The 17,730-nt window shown below is 35.6% G+C and overlaps 1 protein-coding gene across 1 annotated transcript in view; it reads right to left on the minus strand.

The window, feature by feature from the left end:
* The window catches only part of LOC105276843 (lachesin), a 215,377-nt gene that overhangs the window by 92,194 nt on the left and 105,453 nt on the right, over nucleotides 1-17,730 (minus strand). The window contains exons 3-5 of the mRNA XM_020030888.2: nucleotides 10,135-10,342; nucleotides 3,194-3,352; nucleotides 2,890-3,018 (exon numbers count right to left, since the gene is read on the minus strand). Of these exons, the coding sequence (XP_019886447.1) occupies nucleotides 2,890-3,018; nucleotides 3,194-3,352; nucleotides 10,135-10,342 (496 nt within the window). The remainder of the gene's footprint in view (nucleotides 1-2,889; nucleotides 3,019-3,193; nucleotides 3,353-10,134; nucleotides 10,343-17,730) is intronic.

A 17,730-nucleotide genomic window follows, 5' to 3' on the forward strand; every position in this document is an offset into this window, starting at 1 on the left:
GATTATTTTACATGTATACACGCACACAATTATACGCTATTATGTCTGTAGCCGAACAGTAGCTGTTACCAATTATGGATTTTGCGTAACTTTTCGTCAACGACAGTAGCAAGGGATATTATTATCGTCGAAACTATTGCATTACTCTTTCGTAATTTAACTTGAAAAGAGCTCAAGGTAATACTCGTTGACAAAAGCTTTTGTCAGTTACGCGGTCGCAAATGGAATTAAAGGACACCTAAAAGGATAATCTGTAGCAGATCCGTGTTGAGAACGGCGGCAAATACATTTGCCTCCTCCTTGGCCGCTTTCTCTCGATTATAATCTCCCATCCGAATTATAATTACGCGGTATCTTTCCAACGCTGCTGAATTAATGAATAATTGCGATTAACGTAGACACGCATAGTGTAAATAATTATCTTGTTTTTTTCATTTATTTTCGCAGGGTCTCCTGCGTGCAGCTTCCGATTGGTTCGGATCTTACGTGAATACTCGAGGGAAACTGTCTTAAGAATACGAAGATTATGTTTTGCATAATCTCCGACAAACTTCCGCTTCCTTCGCTCTACACCACCTCTTTGTAGCCGACTTAAAAGGCGGATGCAATTTTACTCTACGGATAATTAATAATTAAATATCACGGGAACTTTCAAAGGTAACGTAATATGGCGCGAGATTATATAATCGTTTCTTTTTTATTGAATATTGCAATACCGTAATGTCTCGAGCTTTTCGCTTTCGCTCATTGTCAGCTTTCCCTGATTGGCAATGAAAAATTGAAGATATCTTGATCCGTGCAACAATTTTCGTACATGCCTAATCAGTCTGTATGTTGCAGGTATAGAGGAAAGATGCCAAAATCGACATACCATTTTGTTTTTGGAAGTTATCTCTTAACTTACAGCTCAAAGTAAAACTTTGCGTACACATATGTATACTAGAGACTGCCTCCTATTAGATAGTATTATATTTTTTATAATATCGTTTTTAATTTTTAAGCAAATAAGCAAATTTTCTAAGACACACGAAAACTGAGCTCTGAGAAATTGAGCGCCAAAACCGACATATCTTAAAAATTATGAAATATGTTACAAATATAATAATATAGTTAAATAAATGGCCCAAATAACACATTCAATGATTCCATAATATAAATTTATTAAAAATTTAATATTTCAATAGTATTTATAACAGTATTTATGTAATGGGTACATACATTTATACATATGTACATTTATGTAGGCATAACGTGAAAAAGTCTTAAAACTCTCGTATTTCTGTATTATGCCTGCAAGACATATATAATAATTAAATAAAATAAACATCTAAGTATAATAAATAAAGACTCACTTTTTTAGAAAAAAGAAGAATCAAATTAATTTGCAATTTTAACGTGTAATAAATCTTTTTGAAATCTGTTGACACAAGAGGAAAAAGTAATGACGTGCAAGGGATGATTTGCTTTGATATGCACCGTCAAGTGTGGTGAATAGTTCCAGCACGACAGAGACAAAATGAGTGCCCTGTGAAGAAACATGTCATAGAAGAGCTACGAGAAGGAAAGGCACGTGCCCGGTATTTAGAAGCAGTAACGTAACAATAGGCAAGTACAGGGGTGAAAACGGTAATGGTGTGTCGCGGTTCGCCCGAGCTTACTTTTATGTCTCACCGGGGAACCTCTGCTGTCCCTTTCTCTTCTCGTACCCTATATGTTGCTCTCACACGCGCACTCACACATGATCATGACTTTCAACGCCCCTTTCGCTGCTTTTCTCCCGTTGCCGTCTCTCACTCGGTCTCTATCTTTGTCTTTACTTGCTTCCCATTTTCTCTCTCTCGCTCTCCCCCTTTCTTCCTACCGTTTCGCTCTCACTTACTTGCACGCTCATTTTAGCGTAGCGGAAAGCCTAAAGGCAAGAGAGAGGTGAGAGACTCAGTAAAGCCCGCTTTGTCGTCGGTTTCCTTTCTGTGTTATTAAATTGTATGTTGTTGAACCTCTTTCCGAGCAGCGGTACTGTATCGCACGTAGCACGATGCCACACAGTCGCCACTTAGAGGCTACCTCACAGCTGTAACACTCTGTACCTTATTTGTCTCGACAGGTACCTCTATTCTCGGGAGGAATCTGTTTGTTCGAAATCCGGTTACGCGATTTCTTTGCCGAGCTATCGAAACCATCGATATCGCGACTCTTAAGTCACTTTGCTAACGCGTCTATAATATATTATCGTGTATATTAAAATATTGCGCACACTAATTTTTTTAATAAAATCAGTCTTTAATGAAGATGTTGATCAATCTATAAAGATATTATGGAGAAACTTAAGGAGTTTCTTACAAATAATGACAGTTTGGTAAATGTTAAGATTAGAGACGACCTAATTGATGAAATTTAATTCGTTAATAACTTTTTAATAAACCAAGCGACGCGACGGCTGAAACTTTTGCAAGTCAGAGCCCATGCCCTTTGACACTCCATGTCAAGGTCATTGAAATTGGTAAGTTCGGCTCATTTATCTTATATTCTATAATCTTAATTTGAAATTAAAATTTAAAAATTGGTTTGAGTTTGATTAGCTTTTTAAGGTGGAAGCTCCACTCACTCTTTCCCCTTTCTCTAGGCGTTTTCGTTGGTAATTCATGCGGAAATGAACGCAGTTTTATATTCCAATAGGTAAATATCAAGATTTGGAGCAATTAGGACCTTTAAACTTATTTTGTTAATAACTTTTAATGAATAAACCTTTTTGCAAATTAGAGCCATGTCCTTGAAAGTACTGAATACACGTTAAGGTCATTGGAATCGATGAGATTGTCCCTAATCTTAACATTCACCATGATATTTTGTAAAACTAGATATGTGTGCATACACAGAGAGTGTACTTACAGTCAACCGATACCTTGATCTGCTTGCTAACTGTCGGCGGTATACCATTGCTGGCGATGCACAAATATGCACCCATGTCCAATCTCGAGATTCGCGCCATTTCCAACGTTTCGCCTTCCCATTCTGCCACTGTAATCGCAATCGTGTTGCTCGTTACATGTATAAATCAGTATCAGTTACTCTAATAATACATTTACATATTGTCGATTTTCAACACATCGTGATTTACGTTTAGTACATTTAATGATTCCGATATGATGCTGTCGATATCACAAACTTTGGTATTAAATTCTACCATACATACCAGACAATGTTTTGTTAATCGAGATCCTGGAACCGTCATCTCTTTTCCAACGAATGCTGGGTGTTGGACTTCCAGTTGCTTTACAAGTGAGACTTACGTTGGAGCCTTCACGGACAATCGCGTCCGACGAACTTTGCGAATCATCAATGTTTGGTGGCACTGTAACAGTAAAAACGCCAAGTCGAAAATCGAACAATAAATTGCCATAATGTAATTTATTCTGGTTAGTACTAATTATATTGATTGCGTTCTTGTTAGTTTACCTCTCACACTTCTTTCTTTTCTTTCTCTCTCTTTCTCTCTCTTTCTCTCTCTTTCCAATTAATGTTTTTATTATTTTTTTAAATTAAGTTTTTGGCAAAAAATTAAATATTTCTTTAATTGACATAAATTTCTGGTATTATAAAAAAATAGTTTTAAATAATCTGCAGCGAATGTAGGTAGCATTTGTTTAACTTTTTTTGAAAAGGTTTTTTGAAGATACATTTCTTTTAGTACATTATACATTGACATACGTGAGATATCGCGTAACATGTGATCTTTTTAATTATGTTATTTTTAAAAAGTAATAAAAATTAAATTGTACATTTTGTCTGGCGAGGATGTCCCTGCATTTTTTAATCGTGTCATTTGACTATATCAGGTTTTGCGATAGAACGTCTCCTTTTATAGAACTTGTCAAAAAGTTCGGTTTGAGTTTCAGGTCAAAGTTCTGGAATTTTTATTTTATTATTCAGTAGAAAGAAATTATTTGTCAACCAAGTAGTCACCACCGTCTATGATTTCATGATTATTGTTCATAATATAAACATTATCGATATTATTGCCTATACATGTAAATTGATTTGGAAAATTGTAAATTGAAGCGGATTTTTTGATTGACTCAATAGAAGAAAAATAAATTGAAAACTTTTATAATACAAAAAGATCTCAAATTATTAATTCAGCACGCTTAAAAATTTATTGGTTCAACCGGATTTGGATACAGTAATCATGCTTCTGCTGAACTCGCATATGTACAATCGTCTCGATTTTCGACGCTTGTTTCTCATTTGCACGTATACTTGGTGTACTGTGGTGCGAAATACTCCTATCCATATCTCCTGACCTCCTTTTTCTTTAAAACAAAGTTTTTATAAAGTAAAAAATAAAAATAATCATAATTCAAATGCATGTGGTTTATATATTAGATATTTCTCGGCTGTACTAGCAATTATGTAAACTGTTTGACATATTAATACCTATATTATTTACGAATAAAGAATATGTACTAAATTATATTATTAGTACTAGTATACAGAATGTCAATTACCTTACATTACATTAATTTACATTAATTCATCACAAGTATATTCGGAATCTATATTATATTATTATCATGTTTTTTATTCACTTTTGTTATAATTAATTGATAAAATTAGTAGAATTACTGATCTCTTAATATTGTAATATAATACAAAATTTATTAATACAAATTAATCGATATAAAAATTATTAATACGTAGCAAACAGAAATTTAATTGTAATTATAAATAGAAGTATGTTTTTATTGGTAAATTTGAGAGTCATAAAAGCTAAGTATAAAGTTTGTTAATTGCTAAGAAACATTTTTCCATTCAGAAAAATGTTTGGATGAATAAAATGCATAACTAAAACTTAATCGGAACAATATCTGGTGATTTTATCTATGAAATCATATTTAAAAAACGGTTTACAATAAAGAAAACCGTTTTTAATTAATAATTTTAATTAATTATTTTCAATTATTTAAAAATAATATCATATAAGCATCCGTAGAACTAAAAGTTCAAAATACGTTACCATTAGTTAATGATTCTTTAATGCGGATTTCCGTTTTTTGGATCAATAAAATAAATAATTTCTTTAATAAAGAACTTAATAAACAATTTTTAAATAATAATTAATAAATAATTTTTTAAATACATTTTGCAGTATTTTTAATTATTAACTCATAAAATTGCTAATGTTTACAAACATGAATTTCCAAATTCAATTTTCTCGAACTGAAGCCTCGTATGAAAAAATGTTACTCCACATTTTCGACATATTTTTATACAAGGAATTACTTCCCCTTCGAGTGTATCACAATTTTTGGCACAACCTGTATATGTATGTATATGTGGAGCCATATAATAACATGTATCAATGCATTATTGATAATTACTTAATTGTACCAGAACATATTTCGTATCAACAACGCATAAACGACATCGCGTATTTTATTATATGTTATTTGCTTATATTGACCGTATCGCGTCGTTATTATTGAGTTAAGCGCGTGCGCACGCCAGATGCGTATAATTCGATTACACTGTCATTGTGATAATGAATGATATTATTATAGTATATGGACATGCGTCGTCTGCAAAGCTGACATTGGTCAGACTTGAAAATGCAAGTCGCTGAATTGGCTGACGTGCTTAAATCGACAACTAGCATTGTCTATATGAAAATATGATATACCGACCATATACATCACTCTTTCTTTTGAAATTAATTAATCAGCGACTTTGCGACAATTGACGGATTAATTAAGGATATACGATACAACGATATGTTTTCAAATTTCCTTATATTGTACACGTTTTACAATCTCTCTGAAAAAATATTTAATAATATTTCAAAGGATTCGCCATATGCATTGTCTTTAAATATCAAGTCAAATTCCTGAACGATTAACTTTGAAAAGCAAAATAAGTCGATAAAGTCGACTTATCTTGCTAATAAGTTTTTTAATGTAGTTAGTCAGAGGCAGGTGCTTGGCAACACATGTCAAGGCCATTGAAATCGGCGAAATTGAGATCCGGCTCCATTTATCCTGATTCTATAAGTTTAATTTGAAATTAAAAATTGGTTTGAGTTAGATTAGTTTTTTAAGGTGATGAAGAAGGGCAAGGGGAGAGACTCCACTTTTTCCCTACCCACCGCGTTTTCTGTGGCAATTTATGCGGAAATGAATGCAATCTTACAGTCCAAGCATCGGTAAATGTTAAGATTAGCGACGACCTTATGAACTTATTTTATTAATAAACTTTTTAATAAACAACGAGCGACGGCTAAAACTTTGCAAGTTAGTCAGAGCCACGTCCTTGACAATACATGTCAAGGTCACTGAAATCAGTGAAGTTACCCCAAACCCCAGCATGTACCAATTATTATTATTATACTATTGCTAGAAACTTATTTAGACGGCTTTGGCTACCCCGTACCGAACCCAAGGAAAAGGAAATCCAGCTCTTTGCCCGCTAGCAGCCACGTGGTCATTGCGTACAAGGCAACGTGGCCAATCCTATGAATTACCGCAGGTGTCCACCGATATCCTGCATTAATGCTAATGCGGGGTGTTACCGAATTGTTGAACAAGGGCAGATTGAACACGCGGCGGTAGGGGGAAGGGGGAGCGACCTACCCTCACTCCTGTCATTCTGCACGCCGTTATACTGCAGCCACGTAACGGTCTGTTGATGCATTATTCAAGCGCAAACGCCGCCTCTGCTGCGCGCGTGTTGCCGTGCTGTTGTGCGTTAACTTGTCCTAAACTCCAGGCAGCACAATGTTTCAGAGACGTCGTAGAAGAGATCGCTCACCAGTCGGTGAAGTCTTGGGGGCATAAACACGCGCTAACCATCCGGATATTTTTCCTCCCAAGGGTATACTATTATTATAATATGTACGTGTCGTGTAAATATCCGAATACTGATCATTATTTAATACAGTTACTGCCGCTTATTCGTCATGTCGAGAGTATTTTGATCCCTCCGTGCAAAAATTCTCTTTTTATCTACTGTTTTCGAAAATTACGCATTCAAGTATATAGAGATGTATATTATTAATATGTGTGCGTAAATATCCAAATATTGATTATTCTAGAGTTTAATATTATAAAGTTAATATTGTAGAGCTTATTATAGAGTTATTACCACTTATTCATCCTTTGGATTTCTCCGTGCAACGAGAAATATATATGTCCCTTTCCGAGAAAAGTGGAAAAAATGTTACAATTTATCTAATTTTTTCAGAGTGACACAGTGAGAGAGAGGACTGATAAAGTGCTTTGTTTTAACTATGACATTTTAACTATGACATGATCAACAATGATATATTTGGCAGTCTGCATGAGGACTGCAAGATGATTTCTTTTCTTGAAAATTCAAGATCTTGTCTTGTCGCCCATCACTAATTTCTACTATAAAACGACTCTTCTCGCAAGAAGCCAAAACCGTTTTCCTCTTTAAAAATTGTTTAATCCCGACAGATTACATCGCCAGATAAATCACGCAATCATCTCGTACAGCGAATGTGTAGACAGACAATACTTAAGTGCATTGGCGTGAAGCTCGTTACGCGCAATGTAGTCATGGCAGATCGCCATTGTGTTCGCTTCATCGGCATTATTACGAAGCGTCGAGAGAGCAGCGCGAGGAAATCTTGCGTGTGTTTGTGCAACCGAGAGCAAGAGTCCCGTGGAAACAATTAATCTATCCCTCTGATTACTCCGCCGACGCATTCGCCCTCTCGCCCCTTACGGTATCGTTCCCTCTCACTTCAGTGCTGACTGCAGTCGAGATGTCAAAACTCGAGATATTAATATGTTCTCTCGCCTGATAGAGAGACGGCGGCCACCTCGGGCCACCTCAGGCCACCTCGTTGATATTCAGTTTGATTCAATTAAATGGTTACAGGTTTATTGCTGTGTCACGTCAGCGGAAATAAATCTATCTTTCGCTTTGTCGGCATAAACTTGTGTAGGCGACTACAACATAATGCTTATGCTTCGTTTCATGAGGATTTAGCAACAACATCAGACATTATTATGGACGTGTATTGTAAGATTTATTCTCGGGACGCCCGATTTTCGTAGTATGATATGGTCACGCAATAAAATGCAATCAACCGAGGCATTATTTGGACTGATGGTGTTGCTGAATTAACGTAGAGCATGGGCGCCCTTTCCGCAGAAATAATATAATGTAGAAAATAAAGAATGCGACGATGCTTCTGTTAATGATATCGAAAAACAATTAATAAGCCTTTGTTATTCAATCAAAATCGGGTCGATGTTGAGTTTTTTGTCAATGTCTAAATATATACAGCGATGGTAATTGTTTGGTTGATGAATAATTTCTACTGAATGCCATAAAGTAAAATTTGACGCAAAAGTGGAACCGAACTTTTTGACTGACCCAATATTCACTTATAAAAATAACTAGTGAATTAATTATTTAATTTTTAAAAATGCTCATCTTTTGTATGATCCCATGTATTGAATCACACAGTTAGGACGTGGTGTTCTAACACCTGTTTCATCGAAAATAGAAACAAAACGTAGAAAAAGGTAAAAAAAAGTAACAAAAGAGCAGACAAAAGCTGGATGATATAACAAAGGTTTATTTTTCTATCGATTTTTCTCGGTTGTTCTGTAAAAGTAACGGTGCATTAGGAAAGTGAAAAATTTTACTTTTTTTTTATTGAAATTATATTTTTATATAAATAAATTCTTCTAAATATTTTACGCATAAAACTGTTAGAATAAGATGCTCGAAAAATAAAGTTTCAGAGATGTACGATATAATAATTATTGAGTGCTATATATATGCTTCATTCAAATATTTCACCGTCACATGCTACTACGTCACATTTATGATTATGGATTTTCAGTAAAAATTCTTGAGAACACATAGAGTAATGTCAATTAAGGACAATGTATCCTAGCGAAAAACTACCACTACATTTATTTGATTTAAATCCTCTGGATTTTCCCATGGGAATATTTCAGAGATAATGTGTATACTTACGCGTTTATTTGTTGAAGACTTGAAAGATTTGATTAAAATAAATTGTTCATGGGTTAAAAAATGTTTATTATAATGAAGTGTTTGAATGATTTCTTAAATAAAGCATACACGGTATTCAGTACTTACAATTAGAAATGTAAAAAAATTTGTGAAATAACACTATTTTGCTTCCCATGATAACTTTATTTCTAGGAACTGTCAATAAATCTCCTTGTGCAAAAGAAAAAAAAAAATTTTTGTCAAAACAAGTGTTCTTGCAATGCATTATTACACTCGAAAAGATGAGATGAAAAATAGATCCTATTATATCCTTCAACTTTTATCTCTACTCTATAAAGGGTGTTTCCTAACTTCCTAATTAAACAGATGCTGGATCACGTCGCAACGGCGTATAACATAAATTTTACAATTTAATAATTATTTAAAAGAATGACGTGTATAGAGTGCATTGTTGCGAGAAAAAATTGGCCACATCGTGTATAATATTATATAAGGTCATTAACCAAGTAATCCGGATTGCGTCCAGATGATGATGATGAATCAAATTAAACACATAGAGGAAAGGCCGCCTTTCCTCTAAAATGTACAGTGCTACGTAAAATCTTAAAGTCGATTTTCTCGAAAACAAAGCCTCGTATGAAAAAATTGTATTTCATATTTTCGCCTTATTTTTTCTCGTAGAATCCCTGTACCCAATTGTACCACCAGTTACGGACTATCCTGTATATGTGTACGCAAAGTTTTATTTTGAGCTTCAAGTTAAGAGATAATCTCTAAAAATAAAATGGTATGTGGGTACGTTGGCGTCTTCCTTCTACTTGCGACAACACACTTGTCACAGATTAATTTTATAGTAGAATAGGTAATCTTCGAAAAACAAAAGCCAAAAGTCTGCAAAACATCGCTACATTGAATTGCATCGCCATGTAGACGCGACCTCGGATTACTTATTGTTAGTTAATAATCTAATGTAATAGTTTGCGCCATACTTAACTCGTCGATTTAAGCGTGGTTGTCTATTTGAGGAAAAAGCAATATCGCAGAGATGTCAAGTAATAATATAAATAGAGTTAGGCGATTTTAACAACGTAACAAGATCGTTATATTATACAAGCACTGCCTCACCTACAACGTGTAGATAGCCATATTGCGTTTTGGCGGCAGCAGTGTTAATCTGGCACATGTACTTTCCCTTGTCCTCCTCGTGCACGTCGTTGATATGTAGGAACCAGGTCCTGTGCTTATCGTGCGACACGGATATTCTGGGGTTCCTGGTAATAACGTGATTCTGTACCGTCAGAATAGCGCTTTTGTCGAAAAGCATCCAGGCCACCTGAAACGAGACGGATATCGTATTACATATTGTTAACGCAGTTTATAGTTGCGCGTCGATTATTAAATTTAATCAAATCGCTTCCGTCTTCAAGCTCGTAATCGATACAAATGTTCGACTCATTGATCATTCACACGTGTCTGCGTAAAAGCGTATTCTGCTGTATTTATTGCCGTGGAAGGAAATCTTGCTTTGCTTTGGAAGCTTCCGAAACACTCTGGAGATATATAGCAAGTCATTAAGTAATCCAGGTCGCATCTAGAAGGCGATACAAATATTGTAGCGATGTTTTGAAACTTTGTTTCTTAAAAATTGCTTCTCCTACTATAAAATTAATATAGGACAAGCTACGTTGTGCTGTCATAAGTGCTTAGGTTGATTCATCTAGACGCGATTACTTAATTAATGATCTATTAGAACAATGGCGACTATTTCAAAGACTGACATGTTTATTATTTATTTTTGTTTGTAAATAAAGGCTCAATTTCTTGAATATCGAATTAATTTGCACACCTGGAAGAGATTCGATAGGAAAATCTACTTGTAATTTACTTTGGAATGATATTGAACGATTTACTACGTATCCTCTCGTATCGCAAACTTCAACAATAATAAACAAATAAAATTCGAAACGTAAAAAGAAAGAACAGTATAGATGTACACAGCGAAACGTAAGGAAGGAAGAAAACAAGGAGAGACGTAGGAACGGAGATTCGCGAACGAGACAGATGATCAATGACGCTTTCAGGAGCATGGAGTGATCTACAGATCTACCATGGTTATAGATATTCACCAGTGGGATAAATCGCTTCGGGACTTGGAGGGCATTCCTTACAGATACTCTCGATGGCGTACGTGCGATATATGCACATGTGTCTCGCAATATGTGCCGTTCCATACGAGGAAAGTTCACCGTTGACGAGAGCCTCAGACGAATAAAAAGCTAGTCTCCGCAGAGAAGCCAACTCGGCCATTTCTTCAGTAAATGACTGCTTATTGAGGATCCGCGTGGTTACTTGTTGTCGCTAAACAAGCGCTTTGCATAGCTCGCTGAATAGCGCTGATTACTGTTATCGTAGAGATACCAGCAGTTTTCCACGTTTCCGCAAGACGAACGAAATAATAGACGACAAGGGGGCGGGAGGAGGGGGGGTGGAGCGGAGATAAGTAGGAAGAATCGCGCGACAACGGATCTGGAAGTGTTCTGAGAGATATTTAGCCGATTTTCCCATTCACGTTGAGGAAAAGTGGAGGCAACAAAGGCAACGGAGGAAAAGAATAAAGAGAAATTCTAATCTCTCATTCACTCGATGCGAAAACTCCCCGGAGAAATAAGAAGGGCAGAGCCAGCTCTTTCGTTCGAGCACGACGAATGTAGTATTTACCTTAACACAGCCGCCCCCTTTTCACGACGTGCAAATGCACTGTTCTACCGGCAATATCGTGCCATCGTGATAACTCTTGGCGTCGCGCTGCTGCCCACGATGCTCGCGAGAAGTCTGTCAGACATCAGTATGCGCAACAGAGGTATAACGAAATGACTTCTCAGAGGAGACTCGATAGAAAAATCTGTACTTGCAATTTACTCGAAAATGGTATTAATATTATAATTGTGTTATTTTTGGCGGTACACGTAATTGTACTTATTATGTGGTATAATTATTTACAAAAGTATGAAAAACAAAGTAGGGAGAAGGGACAATGGAGAAAGGGAGAGAGGGAATAAGAAGAAAATTGTTAAAGCATAAAATTAACTATTATTGTGGCAATTAACACACGTAATATTATGTTTTTCAGTCTGGTAACAACCAGTTTTTTCCATTAACCAGTTTTTTTAGTTTAGTTGGACGAGAGTATAATAATTTGATAATAATTTTTACTGAAAATTAAGAGAGAGAGAGAGAGAGATCCTCGGTATTCGATAGAATTATAAAAGCTTACTTTTTCAAGAAATAGAGAAGAAGGTGCCAAGTAAAATTGTTATAATAAAAAAATTTTCAATAAAAGCTAGAAATGAAATTTTCAATAAAAGATAGAAGAAATGAACACGCCGATAGCTATTAGAAAATTACTTGCGAGTAGAATATATCAATTCTAAATAATTTATCTTAATCAATTTCTTCACGTTTTCAACAAATGAAGTAGATATTAAAAGTTGAAAATAATTTGCAATTTTGTTGAAAACTGTTCTCTTACAGGAGACATGGTATGAGAAAACTTATTGTAAAAATTTCGACAATACATATATAGCACTGTAATATAATTTTAAAAAATATATAATTTTAAAATATAATAAGCAGAAAAAATGTTTAATGGAAAAACGCTTGGCGCTGCTCTGAGAGAATTAATTAATATGCATATATTACATTGCTATAATCTCATAAAATTGAAAATTTTTTAATTGAATCAATACGCTCTTGTACTTGGTGCGCTTTTTAATTCTTTTTTTTTTAAAGAGTACATTTTTGTAAATATCAATCATCTTTTAAATGTATAATATGAAATGAAATCTAATAATCGAGAGTGCTTCCAATTAGCTGATTTGCATATACAAGGTGTCCCACAATTCACGATTTTACTTTGAATGACATGTTCTTCAGATCAAACGAAGATTAAAATCGTCAGACGACTATTTTAATTCCAAATTGTTGAAGCTATAATAGTTTTTCGGCGGAAATCGTTTAAAGTAGATGAATTAGATGGCTCAAAGTTCGCGCGCGTCAAGTACGATACATCGATCCAGAAAATAAGAGACACATAAAACTATCGTCGAATATCAAAAACCTCTGATGAGTTGTCAAAGCTGTCGAAGCAATCACATAAAATACCATTCATTTTATATTCCCTATTTATTTTTTATTATTCATTTTTTATACTTTTATTTTCAATATATTATACATAATTACTGAATATTATAAATCAGATGTTATGAATACGTTATGAATTATTATTACATAATATATAATAAAATAAAATAATTTTATTTATTTTGTATTACTTATGATTTGTATTCTCTTTTCTATTGTTGTTGAAAAAAATACTAATGAATACTTTTTTTCAATTTAGAAAACATTTTTTCCTTTAGTTTTATTTTAAAGTCATAGCACAATTAACAAGAATCATACTAGTAGCTTTACAGAAAATTGTTCCAAATAGCATGCTGATTCTATCATTATTGGAAAAATATTATACATCCATTTACAGGAAATATGTTAAACGTGTCTTATGTAATATTTTTCGTACTTTTAGAGTTTTGTTGACTATGCAGTAATTTTTTATTTTTAAATTCAGGTAAAGATCTCCACTAGTAAAAAATGCATTACGTAATAGATAAATAGAACGTCCTTGTGCTTTTTTAACTAAAAATGAACTCACGTTGACCCCATTCTTTTGAACTTTGCTTCACACTGACATGTCAAAAGTCGAAGGAAATACCATTTTCAAGCAACTAACTTCATTTTTGTTTTATTAACTTTTTCTCGGGATTTCTCGTGAATGTATTTGGAAAAATATTGTGACGACCACCGTCATTACAGAGAATTATTAAGCATACTATTTTCAAAAGCATCGACACTATTATTTTCAAAAATAATTGAATGTATGAAAAATTGATTTTCGAGTTTTGTATCGACGTCGTTGTTTGCACGTGTCAGCAATCGCCGTTGCGCGCCATTAACTTCAGGTATGCCCAGTACGCAGCGAACATAAAAAGCTATCCGAAAAGTAAGTTCGGGTGATCATCTTTCCGATTCGCAGCTTGCTTTCCAATGCATCACATGCAAGCCACACCAAAACTAAGATAGATGCACGAGCGAGAGAGGGGTTTGCTCTAGGAGTTTGTTCCCCCAAGAGCATGGTACGAAGCATTGATTCCTCAGTGCGAGAGGAGAGTTACAGCTTTGTTTACTACGAGGGCGACGAGCTCAGCGCCGTCCAGTCTGGCTTGGCTCTGGCTATGTTGTCGGTGTCTTCTTTTCTTTCTCGTCTCCTTCTTCCTCTCTCTTTTTTTCGCCCAGTTCGCAATTCTCTCCTCTTCTTCTCTTTCTCCCTCTCTCTGTCTCTCTTTTCGGAATGTCTGAACTGAGAGACCTATAGTTAACGTCAAGATCAACTCTCCTCCTCCTTTCCAACGTTCTTCTTCCACGCGAGTACTCCACGGTCTCCGCGTACGCAAACACATCCACCAGCTAGGCGGTTTATACCGAGCCACGGAAAGCGAAAGAGCGACGAACCGAGCCAACCGTCTTCTAATCTCTCCATCCCTTTCTCGCCGTCTTGTACTACTAGCCGTTGTGTATGTGGAAAGTTGGACCACATTCCGGCTGAATGTATTACAACCACTTAACCCGCAAGCTGTTGAAGCTTTCAGACCGGAGAATCTACGCAGCGTATGAACCTACTGCAGCTGATAGTTCGTTTAATAGGCGCATTAAACGTGCAGGGATAGCTGGCACTGCTTAAGCGATTACACAATAGGTGACATTTTTTCCGTTTGAAATTGTGCCTTCTAATAGAATTAATGGACACGTTCGAAAACACGATTGAGTTTACTTAAATTAAGTTATTTAATTTAAAGCCCGAATGAATCATTAAATCAATAATTAAATTAACAGCTTGATTATCGTCTCTTTTATTGTATATGACTAGTATAAGTCTTTTTAATTATTCTTGCGTCATGTCTCAACTCTATTCTCTCTCTCTTTTTCTCCTTCTTATATTTGAGTTTTTTTTTAAACTACAATGTGTCCTCAACGCACTTGCTGATAAATATTAGGTCATTAATTAAGTAATCTAGATGAATCTAGATAAATCAAACTAAACACATATTTATGACAGTACAACATAGCTTGTCGTATATTAATATTATAGCAAGGTAGGCAATCTTTAAATTATATTATATTAATATGCAATTTTTAATATATAGCTATATTTATTATTATATTAACATCTAATTAAAATGCATTCTAAATATTTTTATTCACGTAAATTTAAGCATTTGACTTTTCCTCGCAAGTTAATAAGTGTTTCGTTAACAATGAGCTTCGATATGTCAAGATACACAAAGCTTCTTCATCAAAAGACTCTTCCTACTTTACTCGCATACCACACACCACCATGCAAGAACTTGGGACACCTTATAGATAAATGTATTAGGACCACTTATCCCACAAGCTGTCGGGTACTCCGAGCTTGTAGACAACCTCTTAATTATCATAGAACGTTACCCTAAGCCATTGCACATGCCGGAAGTACGAGAACGCCACCGTGAGTGCTAAAAGCACCTGGAAACTTCGTGTCAAAGATTCTAAATAGATGAGATTATCTTACACTGCACCAAGTCCACATGACTTGACATGACCAAGTTCCCTATCAAGTGATAACAAAAATCTACATTTCTTTGTATTTTGTCGTAAATTATAAATAATCGATATCTCTACAAAGAATATTTTTTACATACAATAATACGACACCATCATTTCACAGATTTCTTTGCTTTAAATTTGGTTTCTTTCTGTTTCTGCATGTGAAACCAAATTGTCGTTAATTGCTCAAGCTCGCTTGAGAAGAAGAAAAACAGGGATAAAGTGCGAACGATGCAAACAGAATGAACAAAGACTTGATATTTCGTAAATTCTCTGTGCCAAGTTCCAATTTATTAAAATTCCGAAACAATTAACATTTCTGAGTAAAAATAATAATAATAATAATAAACGTAATAGTAGTTCCTAAGTAACAATGAAAGGAGTGATTATAGACATTATCAATATCGTTGTCTGTATTACATGCAAATTGACTTGAAAAATTGAGAATCGAGTTTTTTGACTGACCCAAAAATTTGCTCGTATCTTTCTTCTATACATTACAGCATCAAAAAGTGTCATTAGATTCGTAAAGTGCATGTACTTAAGTAAAGAAATATATTATGTACGTCATATACCCAATTCCATCCGCGTAGTTGATCTCGTCAAACAGTCGAGCACCATAGCTAGATCATGATGACAGACAAGCGGATGCTGCTTCTTGTCAGCCAAGAAGACATCACACTAGCGAGGAACATTGCGCATCCTTCCGTCCCGCTCTCCTCGCATCCTCCTCTTGTCAACACGTTCTTCTAGCAGAGAGTTCGAGCGTTCCCTCGGTTCCGCAGTGCCCGCCAGGAGAACGCAGGATGAGAGACGTGATTCAATTTAAAAATCATTCGCTAAGTGCTTGGGCTGAAATATCCTTTTTTATTCCAGAAAACACATCGCCCCGCTTCTTCGCCGGCCATTTAGCTCGCGCTTTAATTCACGTTGTCCTGGCGGAACCCCGACGGTCATGAATCCCCTTCGACGTTTCAACGCCGAAATATGGACGCTCGGTCGAATCGCTGGCAACGGCTACCGTTGCGGTTTAATCGTCACGTAGTCTAACGATCTCGCATTACGCCTCGTTCACTTTGTCGCTGTGAAAAACGGAAAAAATAGCACGCGCACTCTGCTCGAGCGTTTTTGTTCACTTGTGTACGAGTCACGTTATTGAACGTAGAGGCCATCATACACAATATTCTGTAAAGACATAAGTTGTAGGCGTAACGAAATCGACCAATCACAATCGAATATTGAGCTCTCCGTAATTCATTCCACTTTTGTTCATAAACAACAAAAGATATCGTAAGGGTAAAGTTCCGAAGGCCGAAAGAAAAGCCCCTCCACCTGCATTATCCGCTCCATGCAAACACTGTCGAGACATCGGTACGATTCTATATTGGCTTCAATGATATTGGCAATTGTTTGGCCTCATCATCAGATGATTTAAATTCGTAATTGTGCCAAACGCAAAATGTAACAGTAAACTTTGCGCAACTTTGATGTTGATAGTTCACAAGTAAACTGTTTTGTCTGTTGGGCAGTTTCCGAGTATATTCTTCCGCGCAGCTTCTCCGAGTATGCATACCCCAGAAGAGAACCAAGTTGGGAATGCGGGAATATATTCTGCTTCGATACAAATGTCGTTGTTGCCCGCTCGCAAGGATACAAACATTACCGGTCGTCTTCGAGTCGAATCGTTACGTTATTCCATAACGTTCTGACGTCTCCATTTGTAAGTTATGGGATTCCGAAGTGCAAGAGTGAATTCCGCCACTTGGAGCTAGATCAGCGGCTAACTTTCACGTACTATCGTAAATCCACTCTTGTACTTGGAAACTCTGTAACTCACGATCGGATCAACGGTATAATACATTATGATGTGCCATCGGAATTTCCACTATGATCTCTGCTCCGTGACTTGTAATGCGTCATATTAAAATACACGCTTCAAGAGAATCATGTAAATTTGCGCATGTGCATTTGTATTTATGGAAATATCATTTCAAACTCGGATGATTTCATGCGACAAAAGATTAA

This window comes from Ooceraea biroi, chromosome 3 (assembly GCF_003672135.1).
Source record: "Ooceraea biroi isolate clonal line C1 chromosome 3, Obir_v5.4, whole genome shotgun sequence".
NCBI lineage: Eukaryota > Metazoa > Arthropoda > Insecta > Hymenoptera > Formicidae > Ooceraea > Ooceraea biroi.